This window comes from Enhydra lutris, unplaced genomic scaffold (genome assembly GCF_002288905.1).
Source record: "Enhydra lutris kenyoni isolate GAN:26980312 unplaced genomic scaffold, ASM228890v2 scaffoldscaffold6, whole genome shotgun sequence".
Taxonomy (NCBI): domain Eukaryota; kingdom Metazoa; phylum Chordata; class Mammalia; order Carnivora; family Mustelidae; genus Enhydra; species Enhydra lutris.
The window spans coordinates 6,059,362-6,081,065 of NW_019154090.1; the positions used below are offsets into that span (position 1 = coordinate 6,059,362).

Consider the following 21,704-nt stretch of genomic DNA (forward strand, 5'->3'; position numbering starts at 1 on the left):
CCATCTGGATCCAGTGACTAAGCTACCCCCTTAGGATCTCGAGGTTACGTCTCAGTAAAAAGCTAATTGTGAAGAAGAGATAGCGTCGCCACAGAGTTAGGAAAAGGCAGCACAAGGGCAAGCCGAGTCCAGGGGCATCGGCAGCCACACACGGGCACAGGGAAGCTTTGGTCCCTGGAATTCCTCCTCCTGGGACCCTGGCTGGGCCCCATCACCTCCCTGGGAATTGGTTCCCTCGTTCCTAACATGATGAGTCGTTCTCAGGACCCACCGCGGTCTCTTTCAGCAACACAGACGTCTGATCCTGACACGTGGATTCCTTGATTAGAGAACTTGAGAAAAGGGACGTATTTTCACCTCCTTGGTTTTTAATTTTTGGCTAACCTTAATCTAGTGGTCGTCATGCAGGGCTAAGGGCAGTCTGTGAAACAGGTCACCTGGGCCAGTTCCAGCCTGTGAACTGCCCGTTGGAAAACAGCTCAAAGCTAGAGGCCGGATTTGCCGAGTTACCCCCCAACTCACAGACGGGGCAGCAAGGTCTGCCTCTACTGTGGAGAAGAAGCTTCTGAACTGGGTTTCATCCACTCTTTCTAGCTCCTTTCTTCTTGGGGTAGAAGGAGTGGAATTATTTAGAATCACTAGAAGGCACAAGTTTGAGGAGCCCTTAGAAATGGGCAAGACAGAGAGGTACAGAGGGATGTTGGGACTGGTCCACTCTCCCACCGTGGCGGTGGCTGCCCCACAAGCCAGGTGACCTCTGGTACTGCTGATTTCCAAATCACAGGTGGCATCACTTGCTCTCAGAGACCCTCCCCCCCCCAAGCACAGAGAAGGCGATAGAAATAAAATGTTGGGGAGGAAGGAGCAGAAATGTTGATGGGGCAGCCACGGAGGAAACGGAAATAGGAGAAAAAGGCAGGAAAGTTCCCCAGGTGTTTTACTGGGCCCACCTCAAGAGCCCCTGGTTTCTGAATTCCCCCATCGGGCTGTGGTTTCTGCCCACGGCCGCAGCCATGCATAGGGGAGGGCTCCCATCAGACACATTTCATGTCAAGGACACATCTCCCAGCCAATGCCCTGACCCTGTGCTGAGTTAGGGTGAGAGAGTAAATGCATCCTGCTCTTTATCATGATGCCTGTCTAGAAGCTGGGGTCCACGGTCACTTCATTCATTTAGCAAACATTCAAGTGGTAGGAGCCTGCCTGCCCGGGGCTCAGGTGCCAGGGCCAGCTGGTGAACAGCAGACGCAGCCCTCGTTTGCCTTTTAGGGAGAGGGGGAAGCCCAAATTAACTTCAGCAGAGGCCACTTGTGGGGGGAGGGCCCACCACCAAGGCCCCTGCTCTGAGTCAGCTGCTCCAGCAGCAGCTGGGTGGGCCAGCTGTCCCAGGGCCACCTCGTGGGCTGCTGCAGAAGGCTTGACCCGCTTCCGACGGGGCTTTGTAGTCAGCCCCTCTGAACCGCAGCGGTTTTGTGCCCAAATGATGTCTACTTCTCTGCCTGGCAGCCCCGGGGTTAGAAAATCTGAAGTATTCAAAATATTTTAAGAAATCAACACCTTTCAGGGCACTTGGGTGGCTCAGTTGGTTAAGCGACTGCCTTTGGCTCAGGTCATGATCCTGGAGTCCTGGGATCGAGACCCGAATCCGGCTCCCTGCTCAGCAGGAAGTCTGCTTCTCCCTCTGACCCTCCCCCTTCTCATGCTCTCTCTCTCAAATAAATAAAATCTAAAACCAAAACAAAGCAAAATACCTTCAAATTTAAAAAAAGAAAAGAAATCAACTCCTTTCTGTGGTTGGAGGTGCTGTGGGGAAGGCTAGCAAGACCTTCCCAGGGTCCCCAGCTCGTGCATCAGGGGCAGGGTGGGACAGGGTGGGGGCGGCAGCCGTCCTGGACACAGACCTTGCCAGGACCCCTGCCCTGAGCTCAGGCCAGGTGAGACCAAGCTGCAGGAAATCCCCACGGTGACCCCAGACCATGAAGATCTGTTCTGCTTGCTTAACACCTCATCAAAGCCTAGGCCTGGGGACAGCAATCCATTGTTTTTCTCCTTTCTTCTTTAAATTCCTTTCCAGTAAAAAAAAAAAAAAAGTTTTCATTTTGCATTTACCTAGTGCTTCTTTTCCTCTGTTTCTTTTTAATTGCTATTTTTGAAAACTGCTGATGTCATACATGCTGTATATAACACACAAACCAACTTTCTGATCTCTCTGCTCCTTGACTGGGTACCCGCCCCAAGCCAGGCACAGTCGCAGGCACAGGGACCATACGAGTGACCAGCTCTACTTCCCAAGGGAACCTTAGTCAGTGAATGAGCACACACACATATATACACACAGATCATCTGGTTTCTTTTTCTTTTTTTAGTTTTTGTTTGGTTGGTTTTGTTTAAATGGTTATTTTTCCCCCTTCTACATGCCTCCTAGAACGACTTCATCTTTCTTTCGACAAGTGCCCAGTATGTTGCAAACATTGATATAACCAGTCCCCCCATTAACAAACATATAGGCATCTTCGATTTTTCCCTATAACAAAAAGTGCGATTATGGCCATGGCCTCCTCCACTCAAATATATGTTTGCCTCCTTGGGTATTTCTGTAGTAATTCTGGAAGTTTCTTGGCTGAAGGGAATCTAGATGTTAAATCTGTTGGGTAATTACTTGCCTTTGAATCCATCACTAGAAGTCCTAGTGTTCAAAGGGCCATGGCAAAGGTCCTTAATACTTTCATAAATACCCCCGCTAAGCATTCAATTTCCCACCAAGCATGGGCGTCTTGGAGAGCTGGGGTGGGGTGGGGGGAAGTCACTGGGGTGCCGAGAATATCAGCAAGAAGCAAACTGGGGGCCAATACAAGCCCACCTGTCATCACTCAATCAAAGGGGTCCAGGTTCCCATTTTGCACATGGTTCCTCCTGATGGACACCAAGAACTGAAGGGTGAGGTCAGCCCCTGGGTGTTACACACCCCTTGACGCATCTGTTTTATCTGGAAACATGCGTACCTGTTTCGGAAAGCTTAGAGTCTTTTCACAGACGATTCTGGCCCCCGCCGGTGGGTCAGGGAATTCGCAGACTTGGGCGGTGGTGGGTGGAAGCCCCTCCACCCAGCTCCTCATGTCCTCGTACACAGGGCCTGGAGTCGGGGGCTTGAGCAGGGTGGGCACCTGGTAGGTCTCCTTGGAGTGGGTGAGAGGTTCTTCCAGGCCTCTCAGGAAAGGGGCACACGGCCTGTCTGGGGCCTCAGGGAGGATTTGGAGGCGGTTGGCAGGGGCCAGACCTTGCCTTCCATGGAGCAAACACTTCCACCAGCCCTCGCTTTCTGGCACGTTTTGTTCCAGAATGGTCAAGATGTCTCCTCTGCAGAAAGCCAGCTCGTAGGAGCAGTCTGGGTGGTTGTCAAAAAGCGCTCTGGCCAGGAGGGTCTAGGGGTGGGAGGAGAAAGAGCTCATTGTGATTCCTGCTGCCAACATCCACTCCGCCAAGGCCACTGGCTTGGAAACACATTTGAATGTTTCCCTGACCCCACAGGCTCTTGTCCCTCCTCTTTGCCTGATTCGTTCTGACCCATCCTTGGGGACTCTGGTGAAATGTCCTGTCCTCAGGGCAGTCTAACTTGTCGAGTCTCCTGAATGTGCTCTCAGGGCCCTGTTTCCACTTGTGATGACCACGAGCTGCGTGGGTCAGCGCAGCAGAGCACGTAGTGGAATTGAAATCCTGGCTCTGCAACTTCTTAGCTGTGGGCCTTTGAGCAAATTAACTACTCTCTCTGGGCCTCAGTTTCCTTGTCTGTTAAATGGGACTAGTGATAATATCTCCCGGGGCGGGGTGGGGGGTGGTGGTGGCAAGAATGAAAAGAGCTATTATGTATGTAAAGCTCACTGAACAGAGCCTGGCCATTAGCAGGTGCTTGGTAAAGGCTGTTTACTGTCCTAATGATCACGGTGCTCTGTGTCTGGTTGTTGTTATTTCTCTCCTGAACTGGATTCTAAGTTCCATGACTGCTGCCACCATATCTCCCTTATTTGCTGCTCGGTCCCCAACATCAAACGCAGATTCAGATGCCTGGGAGATGCTCAGTCGACCTTCATTAGCGGGGGAGTGAGGAAGGAGAGACACGGGAGTTAGTGACTAGTCTGTGGCCACATAACCAGGATCAAAACCCAGTCAGGGGCGCCTGGGTGGCTCAGTGCGTTAGGCATCTGCCTTCAGCTCAGGTCATGATCTCGGGGTCCTGGGGTTGAGCCCCGTGTCGGGCTCTGCGCTCAGCAGGGAATCCGTTTGTCCTTCTCCCTCTCCCCCTCCCCACACCCATGTTCATTCTCTCTTTCTCTAATAAATAAGTAAAATCCTAAAAAGTAAGAAAGAAACCCAGTCAGTCTCCCTAATTCTCAGATTCATTCTCTCCCTGTAAGCCACACACACGGTCCTGCCTCAGGGACAGCAATGGGTAAGCCTCCTTCTTAATGGATTTTGTTACTGTAATTACATGAAGACAGTTTGTTTCTCGGGGTTTTAACATGACCACCTGTTACTACGTCAATGCACAATTTTCACAAAAAAATTAGGAAATTCAGAAAAGCAAAAAGAGGTGAAAACTACCCATAATCCCACCACTCGGAGGTAACTTTTCAGACCATTTGGTATTTAGCCTTCTGGTTGCTTTTTTCTTTCTTCAACTAAATTTAGTTAATTATGCCTTTGATAGTCATTAGCTCCTAGTACATACAGTTTATAAATAAGACAAAGCAAATTGACCTTCTATCCCATTATGTTTGTCAGGGAGCATTGCTTTTTATTTATTTTTTTGCGTAAAGTCTTTCTGTTACGAAAACGGAATTGGAGGTCCAGCTGCGGAAAAGTATCGTTTTAAGCACACAGTGAGGTCTCTTTGCATTTAGAGAAATACTATTGCGTGTAAATCCAAGAAGCATAAGTAGAGTCAGGTCCTGCGTGCAGACACTGATAATCCCATATTAAATCTACTGCAGTTGAGGTCCCAGGAGATCCTGTACCTGGAGCTCTCTTCTTACTACAAAAGCAGTAAACGTTCAGGACAGAGAGAGTACAAAGTAATGATAAGCAAATAGAAGAACACAGAAGTGCCTGCCACAGATGACCACTGTCACTCCTTGGGGTCGTCACCTCTTGGATCTTGTGTCTATTCGTTCCTATTATGCGCAGGGTCAGTTGTGTTTTAAAAACCTCATGCATGGTTTTACAATCTGCTTTTTTTTTTTTTTTCACTTAATAGTAGGTTAGGAACATTTTTCCATGTCCATGAGCAGCTTCCTTCACTCAGTATCCTTTTAAACAGTGACACTGTTTTCCATTGTAAGGATGAACATGGTTGCTCTTCCTGGTTCTGGAGGAATAGCTAATTCCATTTTTAAGTTATTACAAACAGTGCTGAGAAGATCGTCTTTCTCGCTAGATATTTGCAACGCTCCTTATTTATTTCCACAGAGAAATGCCCAGGGGGCTGAAATCCTTAGGACGCCCCCTGCCCTGATTGTCCTCAGACACGGCTGACCCATGTACCCTTCCATCCACTGTGAACGAGACAGCCCACTTCCTCACACCCCATCACCCTCGGCACGAGCTCTTGGTTGGATGGTACATTTGTTTTAAAATCTTTGTCATGGAAACTTGAGATTTTTTTTTTAAACACATTCTTGGCAATCAACTCATTTTTAAAAAGAAGAAACACATGGGGTGGCTCAGTGGGTTGAGCCTCTGCCTTCGGCTCAGGTCATGATCTCAGGGTCCTGGGATGGGGCCCCGCATCGGGCTCTCTGCTCAGCAGGGAGCCTGCTTCCCCCTCTCTCTCTGCCTGCCTCTGTGCCTACTTGTGATCTCTCTCTCTCTCTGTCAAATAAATAAATAAATAAAAATCTTTAATTAAAAAAAATAATAATAAAAAGAAGGTACACAGTCCCGAAGCATTAGAGGTGTGTGTGTTGTGAAGGACATTCGTGTCAGTGGGCCTCTCCTCTTCCATCCTTGAAACCCTCCCCTGAGAGGGGTGACGCAAAGCTCACCGATTGTAGGCAGAGTGAGTGTGTTGGATTACACGGAAAAGCAGAGAGCCCAGTTAGGGCTAATAAACACCGATCGCCTCCGGGGTGTGAGGGACTTCATGAAGTGTCCCCTTGGCCACCTACAAATTCCTTAGATAAGGGCAGCCGACCTTGGCTGAAATTTTATGAGCTACAGCACTGTTCTGTGTGCTTGAGTTTGGAGATACCAATTTTGATCATGTCGTGGTCCACTCTGTAAGCTTTCCACGGCTCCCCCGTAGCCCGTGCTCTGTCCAAACCTTCAGGGCCCTGAGAGATCCCACTCCCGCCCACATCTCTGGGCTCGTGGTAGCACTTCCTCATCAGCCCCACAGGAGCACACCCTTTGTGTGGGCTTGAGTCTCTCACACAGGCTGCTGCCTCTGTTTGAGAGTCAGCAGCTGTGTGCCGAACCAGACCCACTCATCTTTCCAGACTCCTCTTAGATGTCCCTACTTGGCAGAAGGATTCCTTGACACCCAGAGTCCTTCAGACTACACTAGTTCTCTCCATTTTTTTTTGCTCAATGCTTTTCCGTGTCAGGACTGATGACATTGGCATATAATTCGTTAAGTAGGTGATGATCATCTCTTCGGTGTCTATGTCCGGGCTAGAGGACCGACTCCGGAAGAGGACACCTTCCTCACTCTAATCACATCCCCAACTTCCGGCACATGGCAGGTGCTTATTGGTGGCTTTCTGAGTGAATTGGGTGGATAAGGGCCCTGTGTGCATAAAAGGACACACAGCTGAGATGAGAGCTCCTGTTTCTTTCTAGAGTAGGATAAAAAGGAGGGTCTCTGAGACTCTCTGCCCATCCCATTAGGTGGCCTTTGATGGGAATGACCACCACGATGTCCAAAAGATGGGCCACAAGACCTGGCTAGTCTGCTCACTCAGTGACTGCCCCATGGATGTGGTGCAAGTGCATTTCCAGCCTGGGGGTCTAGCAGAGCTGGAGCATTTAGAGGGAAGAGAATTGTTGGTTCTTATAAAGAGTACCAATTAGGGCGCCTGGGTGGCTCAGTCGTTAAGCATCTGCCTTCAGCTCAGGTCATGATCCCAGAGTCCCAGATCGAGTCCCACATCAGGCTCCTTGCTCAGCGGGGAGTCTGCTTCTCCCTTTGAGCGTCCCCCTCTCACGCTCACTCTCTCTCATTCTCTCTCTCTCAAATAAATAAATAAAATCTTAGGGAAAAAAAGTACAAATTAAAGGTCAGGATTTAGTGAAGTTCTCTGTTATTTTGTAGATTTTTTTTCTAGTTAATAATAATCTCTGTATAGTAAGAAAAGAACCTGAACGGTTACGGTCTATTACCTTGTCAGACTTTAACCAGATTTAATAATCGTTATTCAATTGCCTGTGGCTACCTGGATTCTTAAAGGCTCTCTGACCCAGTTTGAACATCTTCCTGGTTCTCTCCTTAACAGATCCGTTTAACAAAATCTTTGACATGAGTCCATGGTACGTGTTCTCGAGGGTCCTGAGCTGACCTTTCTGAACATTACACTGCAACCGTTCACACTGGCGGGAAAACAAAAACACAGTCTCCAACCAGGCATCACGACTTCACGAAATACACTTGGCACAGCCGTAAAAGAAAAAGCACATCCCTGGAGAGTCGCTCGCATTTGTCTAGAAATAAGATCACGTGTGTGTGCAGAGCAGTTGCCGCATTATGGCCGCTGCTCGGAAGCGCCCAGACTGGCATCAGCTTCGTCGGTGGATTTGCCTATTACGAGAGGCAGGGACTGCTTCCTGGAGAACAGCTGCTCGTACAGTCAGCCGCTCCACCGGGCACCCACAGCTGTCCGCGACGACAGCTCCCATGCTACGACTCTGTGCCTCCCGGGCAAACACGCCTCCCTAACAGGCTGTAAGTTCCAAGCAAAGGAAAAATCCAATGCATGTTGCTATCACTTAACTGTCTTCGTTCTAATTGACAGGGATGTCTCTGGACACCTCGTGCAATCAGCCAAAGTCTCAGAGTTTTAATAGCAAAGCCCATCAAAGTTTCTGTTCCGAAAGAGGAATTTAACACAAGTGAGGCATCTTGGGGCTCTTCACCTGGAAAACAGAGGACCGTATTGAATGGGGCCCTACTTTGCATTGGGGGTGATGCGGTCATTATATCCCTTATGGGAGTTTTCTTATCCTCATCTTACAGAGGAAGAGACTGAGGGTAAGAGAGATCAAAAGACTTATCTAAGGTCACCTTGACTCTAATTGCTCTCCTCACATCCATTACTACACCGTTCATTCCCCTTACAATCCATTCTCCAGACATTCAAGCACATGAGTATTTAAATCCTTAAATCAGATCGTGCTGGTTTCTTATTTAAAAACCTCCAGTGGCTTAGAAATACACTTAGAACAAAACCTTCATTCCCTGTCTGGCCGCCCTCCTGGCCCACCACTCTGCCTGTTCATTTTCCTTCAGCCACATTGTTTTCTCCCTTTTCCCAGATGCACTGAGCTCGCTTCCACCGCAGGACCTTTGCCCTTGCTACTCCTCCTGCCCAGAACACTCTCCCGCCAGACCTTTGCATGACTGGCTCCTCTTACTGATCTTAGCTCAAAGGTCACCTCCCGCAGAAGCTGTCCTTGCATGAAAGTTACTTCTTGCTGAAATGTCCCTGACCACCCACCCAAGTAAGGCCAATCTTCTTGTCTGCATCCTGACAGACTGAGATGCTGAGCCTTTAGGCTTGCTGAGGAAAGAATCCCGTCAGGGCAAGCCAGACGTTTTTGGGCCCACAGCCGGTGTGGGGAAGAAAGGAAACAGCAGCAGCAGCAAACACTCAGCGTTCACATATGTCCCTGGCACTGTGCTAAGCTCTTCATGGATAACACTTGGAAGCAACCGCCAGCCTGCCACGAGGGAACCTCAGGACCATTGCGATACTCTCTGAGGCCACTCACAAGGTATTATTTTAATAGGGTGTTAATTTGGAAACGTCTGTGTAGATACTGAGAAGATGAAGGAAGACGTATGTTTATACTTTTGTCCGCTGTGGCCACACTGAGAGAGTCTGTGAGCAGTGAAAGAAATATTCCTAACTAATTTCCAGAAGGGGCATTTCCCTCACATGCCCCACCTCATACAACAGCTGGAGAGGAAAGGAAAATGAAGATGAATTTGGAAGAAAGAAACAAAGACAAAGTATAAGATTCTCTGGAGAGGGGGCTCTCCACTGGGTGGCTCAGTGGGTTAAGCCTCTGCCTTCAGCTCAGGTCATGATCTCAGGGTCCTGGGATTGAGCCCCACATGGACTCTCCGCTCAGCAGGACTTCTGCTTCCCCCTCTTTCTCTGCCTGCCTCTCTGCCTACTTGTGATCTCTGTCTGTCAAATAAATAAATAAAATCTTAAAAAAAAAAAAAAGATTCTCTGGAGAGACCTTTACACAACCGTCAGATGCAAGGTGTTCGTCTGTGTTGAATGAGCTATGGGAGTAACTAGCTACAGCTGGAGAAATCTGGGATGTTGTTTGTTCATTCATTCATTCATTCATTCATTCATTCATTCACCAAAATCGTATGAAGCGTCTACTATATACCCAGTGCCCTGCTAGAGATACAGCCGTGAACAAAGTTCCTGATCTCATGTCAGTCTACGTTCCAGTGGGGGAGACAAACCTAATCAGATTTTTCCAGAAAGCAACAGAGGGTTTCTGCTGCTCTTTCAGACAAGGAGGGAAAATACAGGAAGTTATGAGGAATGCGGGTGTAGTGAGAACAGAGCCGTGGAAATTGTGGAAATTGTGCTCTGGGGGTAAGGGGGTAGGAGTTAGTCAGCTCAGAAGTCATCCAGGCGAAGGAAGAGAAAGGTTTGAGGGCTGCGGGGGAGCGATGGAGGGAGAGGGTGTGTGTGGAGTGGGCGGTGAGTGGGGAGGAACCGAAAGGTGGCCTGGCTGAAGGGAGAGAAGTAAACAGAGGATCCGGAGTGCGATTCCCAGCGGCTGCTGCTTGTATCTGGTTGCTGGGTGAGAGGGATCGGAGGGAGCGGCCCTGAGACCAGAGAGGCTCATCGAGGCCAGTGGCCCAGCAGATGAGGGCACAGGCTGGGTTTAGGACAGCCCGGGGGAGGCGGTGGTGAAGGATCGCCTGCGATCTCTAAGGCAAGTCTTGAGAGAAGGGCAGGATTGTGACCACCAGAGAAGGGAGGAGGAACGCAGCATGGACCAGGGAGAGTAACTGGTCCTCGTGCTTTCTGTCTCCTGCAGTGGCACAGAGAGCCAGCCGCCACGGCCACAGCTCGAAGCAGAACCACAGAGAACGAGCCCGTGGAGGGGCCGCCGCGGAAGCTTCGGCTCTGTGCCTCTCTTCAGTCATCACGCTCTAGACCGGGAGGGTGTGCAGTCCCTTTACCTTCCATTGTACTTTCCTTCCTTGAAAGAACAAAGCTGCAGACACTCAGAGCCTTAGAGCGGGGCGGGGACCCAGTATGCTGTCTTCAGCGTTCGCCTCATTTGAGAATGTTCCGTGCCTGAGACCCGGAGAGGTTACGCGACCTGCCTGAGGCCACTTTGCCAGCTCGACGCAAGGCCTCTCCAAATCCAAGTCAACCTCTTGCTCTGATCTGCTAAGGTCTAAAAGCATGTACTTGTGGAAGAAGCAGCGAACGCACATGATGATAGGAGCTGGGCAGTAAGCGCACTGGGGCCAGGGGTGGGACATTTGGGAGCGCTGGAAAGTGCGGCAAGCTCACATAGATTTTAAAATATAACTTCTTGGGCCAAGCGAAGTGCGCTGCTGCTGAGTACAGCCACCGCCGGCGTCTTGGAGGCCCCATGCTGCCCTCCTTTTGCAACCCCGGAGCTAGTGCGCAGGAGGCTGGAGCGTTTCTGCTCAGTGCAGGGCTCCCGAGTGAACAGGCGATCTGCTTTGATGTGCCCCCCACCCCGCCACGTTATGTTATGGCCAGGACCGTATGCTGACTGCTCACAACATGAGACTCCTCCACCCTTTCCCGCTTGCTCCTCTCCTCCCCTTCTCCGCTGACACAAGTGCTATCCCCATCCCCTACACTCCAGTATTCCTAAAATGAAAAAGTTAGTAGCCAGGGGGATAGGAGAGACCCTGAGATGATTTCCTGCAAAGTAGCTAGAAGATCGTCGTTTCCTTGGGACTAAATCGTACCACAAGGTCTCCAGCGCATGGCCGGAAACAGCAAACAAGTAAGCACTCAAGCAAGAGATAAGAGACCTTACATGTGGCAAGAACCGAGAGCCCCTAGTGATGGCTGGCTCCCCCGCTCTTACACCGTCATAGAATCTCATCGCTGACAAAATGGGCATCTGACTTCCACTGAACTCCTTCTCTGAAAAATGTCTGTGTTTAGCATTTTAGCCTCTTCCTCAGCAATTCCATCACTTGTTTCCAAGAATTCTTCATTTTAGGAGAAGGTAGCAGAATTGTTCATACTTCCCCTCTGAGGATCATGAGAAAATAGTAACACATAAACCACAATTTTTTTCAAAGCACGCACTGTAAATATTCGAAGCCTTTGACAGACGGCAAGTGTGGATCTCTGAAGTTCATAAAAGCTTCCCCTGGATGGAGGAACTTTGACTTTGAGATCAGTGAGAGCTTCCCTCATAGATCTCTATGGGGCGGCTGAACCCAGACTCGGGACACCAGGAGTAGACATGGAGTGGAGAAAGCCCTTTGATCCTCATTAGGGACAAAGTCTCCCTCGAATGCCCTGGAAGAATTCACCAGAAGTATCTCATGCTGGGTAAATACACAGGCTTGGAAAGACCAAAGCAGGGAGAATGGTGCTGTCAGCTCGTTTGCACGTTTACTTTCCATCATTTTTAAAAGCACATTATGTTTAGAAAAAAATAAGTTTCCAAGAGTATAAGCAAAATCCCCTCACCACCTCCATTTTCTCACCCGTATTCTCCAATAAGGGAAGAAAGACAGAGGAAGAAGGACAACCCTGGGGAAGAGACAAAGTGACATGCTACTCACTTTGTGCGAGGTTTTGGTGGGGAGCAGCGTTCTGTGAGGTAAGAGGACAGGACAGACGTGTTTTTAAGAAGTCGTGGCGAAGATGGTCTGGAAAGGATTCCCAGTTTGCAAACCCCCCATAACAATGCAGCCTACTCCTTACACAGGCTGTGTGTTAGCTGCTACTGACTTCCTGCAGTTAATCAAAGAGAAAAGAATCCCCTTGACTTTGGGCTGCATGTTGAGTCAGGCATCACGTTAATTTCAGTTTTTGCTACTTAGCCACTTCCTTGTGGATGAGGATAGCTCACAATCTTCCGACTTCTGGGCCAGACACTGCAATAATTCGCCTACATTATCTCTCCTGGCATTTACCACCCCACGGAGCAGTTACTGTGACTAATGTTCTGTTTGAGAGATGAGAAAACTAAGGCACAGAGAGGGTGATACAGTATCTTAAGGGGGCTCAGAAAACAAGACACAGAACGGGAATGGAACACAAGTAGTTTGGACTCTGGAGTCTGCCCTTTTGGCCCACAAATCACAGTGCTTGGCTCAGACAGCCAGATGGCACGTGTGTCTTGACAGACAAGCAAATGAAAAAGTGTGCCTCCAAGAGAGGGATGTTAAGCTGATAAATACATTTTATTTTATTTTACTTTTTAAAGATTTTATTTATTTAACAGAGAGAGAGAGATCACAAGTAGGCAGAGGCAGGCAGAGAGAGAGAGGAGGAAGCAGGCTCCCCGCTGAGCAGAGAGCCCGATGTGGGGCTCGATCCCAGGACCCTGAGATCATGACCTGAGCTGAAGACAGAGGCTTAACCTGCTGAGCCACCCAGGCGCCCTGATAAGTACATTTTAATCAGGTGTGTACGGTGCATGGTCATTTATCAGAATTAGATCCTGCCCTAAGAATTCAGAACACAGCTCACAGGTAATTACTGGTAAATAATGATACACTTTTATAATGGAATACCATAAAGCCATTAAAAAGAACGAAGTAGAATTTATGTGAGTTGAAATGGAACCATCTCCAAAATATAGTATTAATTTAAAAAAAGTCAGGATGACTAAATGTGGGTATGGTGTGTCCCCATTTATGCTATTGTGAGTATAGCATCTTTGTGCAAGGTGACATAAGTTTTTGGTTGGTGCTTTCCCTCTCTCTGGCCAGGGGACCAAAGCCCAGGAAACCACAGATATTTTGGATTAAAGGAAAACATGCTTTTAGCCCATGCTCATTTGTAGTTAGAATTTTGTAAACCCTGGGTATGTGTTTTAGTTTTAAAAAAGGGTTCAGTTCTATTGGAAGAAAATGGCTTTACATTGGTAAACTTGAGTGAACTGTCATTAATCACTACTGTCCATTCTACATAATGCACTACCGTCCATTCTACCCTGATTAGATAGAAGAAACTTTGCCTCCAAGTCAACTTCGTCTCAGCTGAAAGCAGTTTTCTGCACAAAGTCATACCACCAACAGAGAAACTAGGACGATGTTGGAAGATACAAGAGAGGGTGTCGTGTGCCTGTAAAGTGGGGGAGGGCAGCGAGGGCGACTTGCCACTGCTCCCCCCCCCGCCAGCTGTATTCTGAGGTCTGTAGTTGAGATGGGACCACCTTCTCTTCCTTTTCTCCATCCCCCACCACCCCATTTCCCGTTTTCCATTTGTCCCTCCTTCCTTCTTCCCTCCTGTTGAAGAATCTCCCCTTGAAACAATTGTTCAAGAAAGAAGTTGTTGCCTTAACTTCTGTTTTCCCTCATGGTTTCAATAACTTTCCAGAGCAACACTGACATTGACAAGTGCAATTCCACAAGGTATAGGGAACTAAGCATCACGGAAGACAGCAAAACGGTACATTTCATAATCAGAACACGCCCTGGGACTTGCAATGGTATTCAGCTACTCACCTTTCATGGGTCATGCCTAATGTGCTGAGAGAGCTCGTTGGTGCTATTGTGGGGCTTGAGACAACTCTGTGTCAAGTATCTGCATTTTAGGGGTGCCTGGGTTAAAGCCTCTGCCTTCGGCTCAGGTCATGATCCCAGGTCCTGGGATTGAGACCCGCATCGGGCTCTCTGCTCAGTGGGGAGCCTGCTCCCCCACCCCTCCTGCCTCTCTGCCTACTTGTGATCTCTCTCTGTCAAATAAATAAATAAAATCTTTTAAAAAAAAGAATCTGCATTTTAGTGGGGGGTTTGGGAGGTAGGAAAAGAATAAATGAAACAAGATGGGATCGGGAGGGAGACAAACCATAAGAGACTCTTAATCTCACAAAGCAAACTGAGGGTTGCCGGAGGGTGGGGAGCGGGGTAGAGAGAGGGTGGTTGGGGTTATGGACATTGGGGAAGGTATGTGCTATGGTGAGTGCTGTGAAGTGTGTAAACCTGGCGATTCACAGACCTGTACCCCTGGGGCCAATAATACATTATATGTTAATGAAAAATAAAAAAAAAAAAGAATCTGCATTTTAGTCTCAGAAATATTTGGGCTTTTTTTTTTTTTAAATGAGGTGACAGCTAAGTAATTTCTTGCATCATTCTATGACATAAAGAAGAGTTGTTTCTCTTGGAGCTGGTTTTAAAGGCGTAGCAAAAGGAGAGACACGGAAGGAAAGCTGCTGTCGCCTGTCAAGAGAGGCTGAGGCTGGGAAAATCAGCGAGTCTGGGCTCCAGCTGCTGCTCTGAAAAAGTGGACCAGTTCTCCAGTGACCGGCTCCAGAATGTGGACAAAGTGACCTGAAGTCACTTTCACTGAGACACCAAAATACCCTTTTCTCCCAATAACCTTTATGTTTAGAATAACACTTAGGCTTAACAAAAAAAATTAACCAAGTAGCATATAGCTTTTTAAACAAAATATAAATTCTCTCTTTTTGGTTCCGAAGCCAAAAATGGGCCATAGAGCAACTTTCAGTTGCTTCAACTGGTGTGACAGCCCTTTGAGGACGATCATTACCTGCACTCTCAACTTAGGGGAAAAATTTGAAATAACAAGTAATAGACCCCTTCACATGGTTAATGTAGAGTCCTAAACAGTTTGAATAGTTGCAAGAAATGGATGCCCGCTGACAGAAACTCTGATACTCACATTCACCTTCATCTTGATCCTTTAAAGAAATTATTTTTCAGAGTGATTATTCCATATCCTGGAAAACACCGGCAGAAATCTCTTGGGAAGGGAAGTCCTTCGGTGGCAGTTTAAGCCGGAATGCTGAGGGGTGTGGGTCTAAAACAGTTGTGTGTGAACCGTGTGTTCCTTCTGCAGCTGTTCTCGCCAGCAGATCTGAGCTGAACTCAACAGCCCTGCCAAAGGATGCGGCCGGCCACACCATGCCTTCCCTCCACCTGCCCCCTGCTCCCCGCCCCCCATCCATCGGGGTGCCAATAGCCATTGTGGTGGGAACAATCCTGGCAAACATGGAAATGAGACGCTACATGAGAGAAAAAGAACAACTTAAGTCAAAGAGTGATTCCTTGCTCTCCTAACACCTGTAAAAATGGCCCTGGTTGATGGCATCATCTATGAAAAAGCAGAAACGTGAAGTGATTTCTCCACCGTAACATTGACCTCTGAACCCTCCAGCTTTGAAATCTTCTTGATGGTTCAGATGAGAAAGCCCCTCATCCCAGGACTTCTGTAGCTGCGGAAGGTCCTGCCCACGGATAAGACTTTGAGGAAGTGACTGACCAGAAAAAAATTCCGAAGCTGACCAATGGAAGTGAAGTATTTTCTTCCCTGAGGCCTGAATGCTGTGGTCTTCCAATAGGTTTGAGTCTTGACCAGATCCACTCGTTTGAATCTACTTCCCCTATTGATGGGAACCTTGCTGGATTGCACTTTTCGTGCTTCATTGATTTGGCAATCATATATTAACCCCTACTGTATGTTTGACAACATATGCTGGGGGGAGTGAGAAAGCAGTACAGGTCCCCTTGATGTAGCCTCAGGATAGAAATGATGCAAAATGAGAAACCAGGCCTTCCAGTAACTGATATTTAATCGGTTATGGCCCAAGACGGGTCCCTGTTAAACCAAACTGTCTCCTTCAGTTCACTATTCCTCACCGTCCCCCCCACCACACACACCACCTCCACGTTTACTCCTGGCCAGTCACGTCCCTGGGTTATCGATTAAGATACCTTGTTTAGAAAAACAGAGAAGTTGGAAGCAACTTCTGGAAGTGGTTGAGGTTCAGCCCTTGCTCGTGAGAAGTGCAGGGAGGGAGGAGGGCTAGTAACTGGGAACTTTTCGGGGCCTCCACAGGTGGGTTCTTTCCCTTCTTAGCTTCCTTTCCTCTCTTCCTTTTTTCTTTCTTTCTTTTTTTTTTTTTTTTTTGAAGGAAAAAGAAGAGGAAAGACAGGGGGCTACAAGAAGGTGTTCTGTGATCGTGCCATGTCCGATGAGGAGGACGCTTTGTCTAGGATGGCACCTGTCAACTCCGTGTGTCTATTAACGGCTTCCTGTCATAGCCATGTATCATCGTCATTGGTACATTGTTTTACTTAGAGTAAAATGTTAAAAGAGACCAATTACAAACAACTCTCCCTAAGCAACCTTACCTGTAAAATTGTTTGATGAGCTAGTATTCGTTTTTTCTAATGCATATGAGAATACATAACAGACGTTAGAAAAATGTTCTATCCGTGTCCCGCATCTAAGATTGTCTTGGAGGCTAGCAGTCAAGGGCCCTTCAGGGTGTGATTTTTTTTTCCATCTGATTGATCAGGAAGAATTCAAAGCTGGCCCAAGCCGTTTAACAGATCACAGAAAGATAAGGGAAGGTTCATGCCTGTTCACTGAATTCTCCATCCCCCAGGGTCATTTTTAGGTGTGTTAGGAAAGCAAGGAGCCACCCTGTTATGTAAGCTCGTGGTCTCCCCCTCTGTGGGTGTGAATTTATCCCAGTGCCTGGGCTTATTCACTGTTGTCAGTAAGGAGTTGTGGATAAACCTGTCGCAAGTCTTACTTGGGAGACTACACGGATGGTGAGAGACGGCTGTGTGTAACTGGCCGTGCAGACCTCACGATATTCATTAATCTCCTCACTTCGAGCAACATCCATGCAGGAAAGAGCCAGCTGGAAGTACTCGCTGTCTATCATCAACTCTTACGCCCTTTCAACCTCGGGGCAAGTTTACATTCTGAACCTGAAGCGAACATCCCCCAAAGCCCTTTTTACTTTCTGTTAACTGGAGGGCAAACATCGCCAAGGGAGAAAGACCCTACTGCTTTCTTGTCTCATTTCTTCTGTTTTCTTCTTCCCAGATGACAGATTGCCTGTAACAGAGGCAGAGCAAAAGCTGCTTTTGGTTCTACGGAGAAACAACACTTTAAGGAAAAAGAACAATACTGTCTATCCAGTAACTTCTAAGCTCACGGAGACATTCTCTCTGGAGGGAGTGGCCACATGGGTAGCCCAGACGTGCCCGTGGATAACTTTTCAGTGGTTTCCGTGTTTTTCCTACAGAAGTCTGCAGAGACTGCAAGCCTTTATCCAGGAGACCGGATGCTGTCCCGGGTGCAGGACACACTGCCTTCTTGCCATTACCTCTGTTCCCATGGTGTGGACCCAAGCGTCCTCTTCCACTCCAGCCCACAAATGGCTTATGAGCAATACAGTTGGACACGGTTCCTAAAATATTTATTTCCCCTTTTTGCAACTCATGTTGGAGTATCCAAATATCACTCTCCCCGCCTCCCACCTCTGTCCTTTGAAGTTATTTCCCCTCCAGGCACTTGTCATTTCCTCCCTTAGTCATCCTAGTTCCAAAATGACCATGTTCTGTTTTTAGGGCTGCTTCCCCATTCGATGATCATGCAGGCTACTTTTCTTTGAATAATCTGGTAACTTTGGGGGTCGTGAGGGTGTTCTGTTGAGTTTTGTTTTTTTTTTTTTAATAGTGAGCTCTCTAGCAAATAAACTGTTACGAGAATAAAAGTTATGAAACAGGAGTGATCATACAATATGACGGGTATTTTATTAACTAAAATGACAGTTTATTATATTGGGAAAGGGGTGGTGTTTAGAACAGTGCATGGCACAGGGCAGGCACCCGTTAATTTGTTGAATGAATGAAAAGTATATTGCCTGGAAATAAGGTTGGTAGAAAACAAACATCAGTTTAAAAGGATGTGTAGCATGTGTCGTTCAATAAAAACTGTTTACATCTTTCTTTGGTCTTCTTTCTGTTCATATCCCCTGACAGTTTCAAATGTCAAAATTTTTTCAAAGGACAGGGAAGGGATTTTTGTCTGTGTCCACTGAGAACAGCATGGTGGCCTGCAAAATGGAAGGAGAGACCACCCGCCCTTGTCTCCTGACTCATTCCCCGCTTCTGCTCTTCTTGGCCAACATCCATTTGTTGCATAGCAGCCTGAGTGATGTCTTAGAAACATAAATCAGACCATGTCATCTTCTTTAAATAGGCCAGTGGCTTCCTTTGCAGTTAGAATGCACCTCAAAGATCTTACAGGACCAACAAGGTCCCAAGTGAACGTGACCCTGCTTCTCCCTCCAATCTCATTTCTGCCCACTCTCTCTCCTTGTCCCTCTGCCCCAACAACGTTGGCCTTTTTACGGATCCTCCAACAGGCTAAATCTCTTCCCGCTGTAGGGCCTTTGCCTTTGCTGTCTCCTCTGCCTGGAATGCTTCTGCCATCATGCAGGTCTCCGGGGAGGCCCTCTCTATCCATCACCTCTATCAGATCACCTTGTTTTATTTTCTTCATGGCAGTTATCACCGCTGAAATCATTGTGTCCAGTTACTCATCTACTGACTTTCTGGCCCTACTAGAACATCAGCTCTGTGTTGATCATCCAAACGCCAGGATCCAATAACTACATTGGATCCCATTGCTGGGTAGATGGCTAAACGGTGGACAATGAATTGTGTTCTCAAGCTGGCTGTCATATCTGGGATGTTTTGCCTTGTGAGGCAGGTAAAGGGATGGAACTGCTGGACAAGGTCATGGGGAGGCCGCAGGTCCTTGTGACCTTGACTTCAGCTACAAAGGCTCAGATCTAAGGCAACATCTGACCATGGGAGTGAGAAGGGGGCCAGTTCTCGAGAGTCTAGGCTGAGTGGGTCAGTCTGGGGCCAGGTAGGGGTTAGGGAGCTTAGAGTCGTGGTGGCCTCAGTTCCCAGGTGTCTGACAACTAGGAAGTATTGTCTCTGACCTTGTGGCAGGGCAGGGCTATGTCGCAAGTGTTCCATCTGCACTCTCTGTGACCTCCCACTTATTCACACACATACTCAAAGTGTTTATTGGGCATCTATGGGCAGGCACTGCTGTAGGCACTGGAGGCCCAGCCCTGAGTAAGAAAGCCCAGAAGACATACAAAGGGCTATCAGACGCATGAAAATATGTTCATCATCACTAGCCATCAGGGAGATTCAAATCAAAACCACATTGAGATACCACCTTACACCACTTAGAATGGCCAAAATCAATAAGACAGTAAACAACATGTGTTGGAGAGGATGTGGAGAAAGGGGAACCCTCGTACACTGTTGGTGGGAATGCAAGTTGGTGCAGCCACTTTGGAGAACAGTGTGGAGATTCCTTAAGAAATTAAAAACAGAGCTTCCCTATGACCCTGCAATGGCACTACTGGATATTTATCCCAAAGATCCAGATGTAGTGAAAAGAAGGGCCATCTGTACCCCAATGTTCATAGCAGTAATGGCCGCAGTCACCAAACTGTGGAAAGAACCAAGACGCCCTTCAACGGACGAATGGATAAGGAAGATGTGGTCCATATATACAATGGAGTATGATGCCTCCATCAGAAAGGATGAATACCCAACTTTTGTATCAACATGGACGGGACTGGAGGAGATTATGCTGAGTGAAATAAGTCACGCAGAGAGAGTCCATTATCATATGGTCTCACTTACTTGTGGAGCATAAGGAATAACACTGAAGACATAGGGAGATGGAGAGGAGAAGTGAATTGGGGGAAATCGGAGGGGGAGATGAACCATGAGAGACTATGGACTCTGAGAAACAAACTGAGGGTTTTGGAGGGGAGCAGGAAGGGGGTTTAGGTGAGCCTGGTGGTAGGCATTAAGAAGGGCACATATTGCCTGGAGCACTGGGTGTGGTGCATAAACAATGAATGTTGGAACACTGAAAAAATAAAATAAAAAAAAAGAATAAAGAAAGCCCAGGTCTGTCCCTTGTGGAACTGATGCTCCAGAGGGGACGACAGATGATGAATAAAGGGAGAAACAATTGGGAAAGATGATTTCAGACGTTGATAAATGAAGAGGAGGAGGAAGCCGAGAATGACCAGGGAGGGTGTGGCTGGGGAGGTGCCTTGGGTGGGAGGTGCAGAGAGGGGTCCAGCGAATGAGTGAGTGAGTGAGCGAGTGTGGAAGATGCTTGTGGGGAAGCCCCAAGGCATCCAGCCCCCAGATGGAGCATCTCAAGGCGGGGGAAGGGGAGGCAGTGAGGTGGGGGATTTGGCGGGAGGAGGTCAGGCTGGCCTTGTGGCCGTAGTAAGTTCTCTGCACACATTCCCGCTGCCATTCCTCAACAAAGACTGAGTTAAAATGTCTTGCTTCCCACCTCAGAGGTCCTAAAGGCACAAGGAGAGCCTGCAATTCTCCCCGCCTGCAAGTGACATCCCCAATGCTCTTGTCCGGAGGCACCGAGGCACGCTCAGTCTGGGCAAGCGACAGATGCACCGCCTAGCTGTTGGGCCTGCCCGTGTCTAGACAAGCCCTGGAAATGTTGGCGATCTTAACCGAGCCCTTCCCTGAGTGGCTGGAGGACCGCTCCACCCAGAATTGGGATGGAAGAGGGCCAAAGGATATTTGCTCTTTACTTGAGGTGGAACCTGAAATGTTAAGGACATCTAAGAACACTTAAATGTGCGTGAAACGTAAGTATTATTTTGATCAGTTCTCTGGACAACCACCCTTCAGAAACAGGGGAAAGATACTTGTCTGAAAATTCCTTTCAGAAAACCAAGTGAGCCTATAGCCATATTGACAGAAGAGAGAAAGTGCAGGTCGTAGAGAAAATACTGTGAGAAAGTAGGTATAAAATAGAATCAAATTTCAGAAATTCTCAGAAAGTGAAGGAAAACAAATACCATGCTTATCTGACTCTCCTTCAGTTCCAGTGAGACTGATGTCTGTGCCCAAAGATGCCAGTTTCAACATCAGCTCTAATGGTGTGCACGGGCACACACACACACTCAGAAGTGAATACAATTTGTAACACACGGGACCCCGTCACTTAAGTACACGCAAACTCTGTTTTCATAAATAAGGCACTTGTAAAACTACCTGAAATCCCAAACAAGGCTTTACATATAATAAAATCACTTACTCACCCTTTTAGACCTCACTTTCCAGCATTTCTTGAATGGAGTTGAACATGGAGGCAACCAGCTGCTGTCCAGTAAGCCAATGAATGACGTGTTAGAGGCAGCACTTTGCCACCCATGATGCGCTACTACCTCTGTTGCAAATGTACCACTCCCCAAGTTTCCTGACACTAATATCATCTTATTTACTTTCCATTTTTCTTTTGGTTTTATGTGAGAATTAGGGAAAACCTAATCAAAGTCAGACAACTACACAAAGGCTGCTGGTCACAAAGGCGAAGACTCTACTGACACGGAACAGTTGGGTGACAAGCAGCAGCACCAGGGGACAGCATGATAGGCAGTCACGG

General features: G+C 47.8%; 1 protein-coding gene across 1 annotated transcript in view; it reads right to left on the minus strand.

Annotated features, from left to right (window-relative positions):
* Positions 1-21,704, minus strand: part of LOC111141936 (Cas scaffolding protein family member 4) — a 33,499-nt gene that overhangs the window by 10,189 nt on the left and 1,606 nt on the right. Inside the window, exon 2 of the mRNA XM_022494809.1 lies at positions 3,003-3,422. Within this exon, the coding sequence (XP_022350517.1) occupies positions 3,003-3,422 (420 nt within the window). The remainder of the gene's footprint in view (positions 1-3,002; positions 3,423-21,704) is intronic.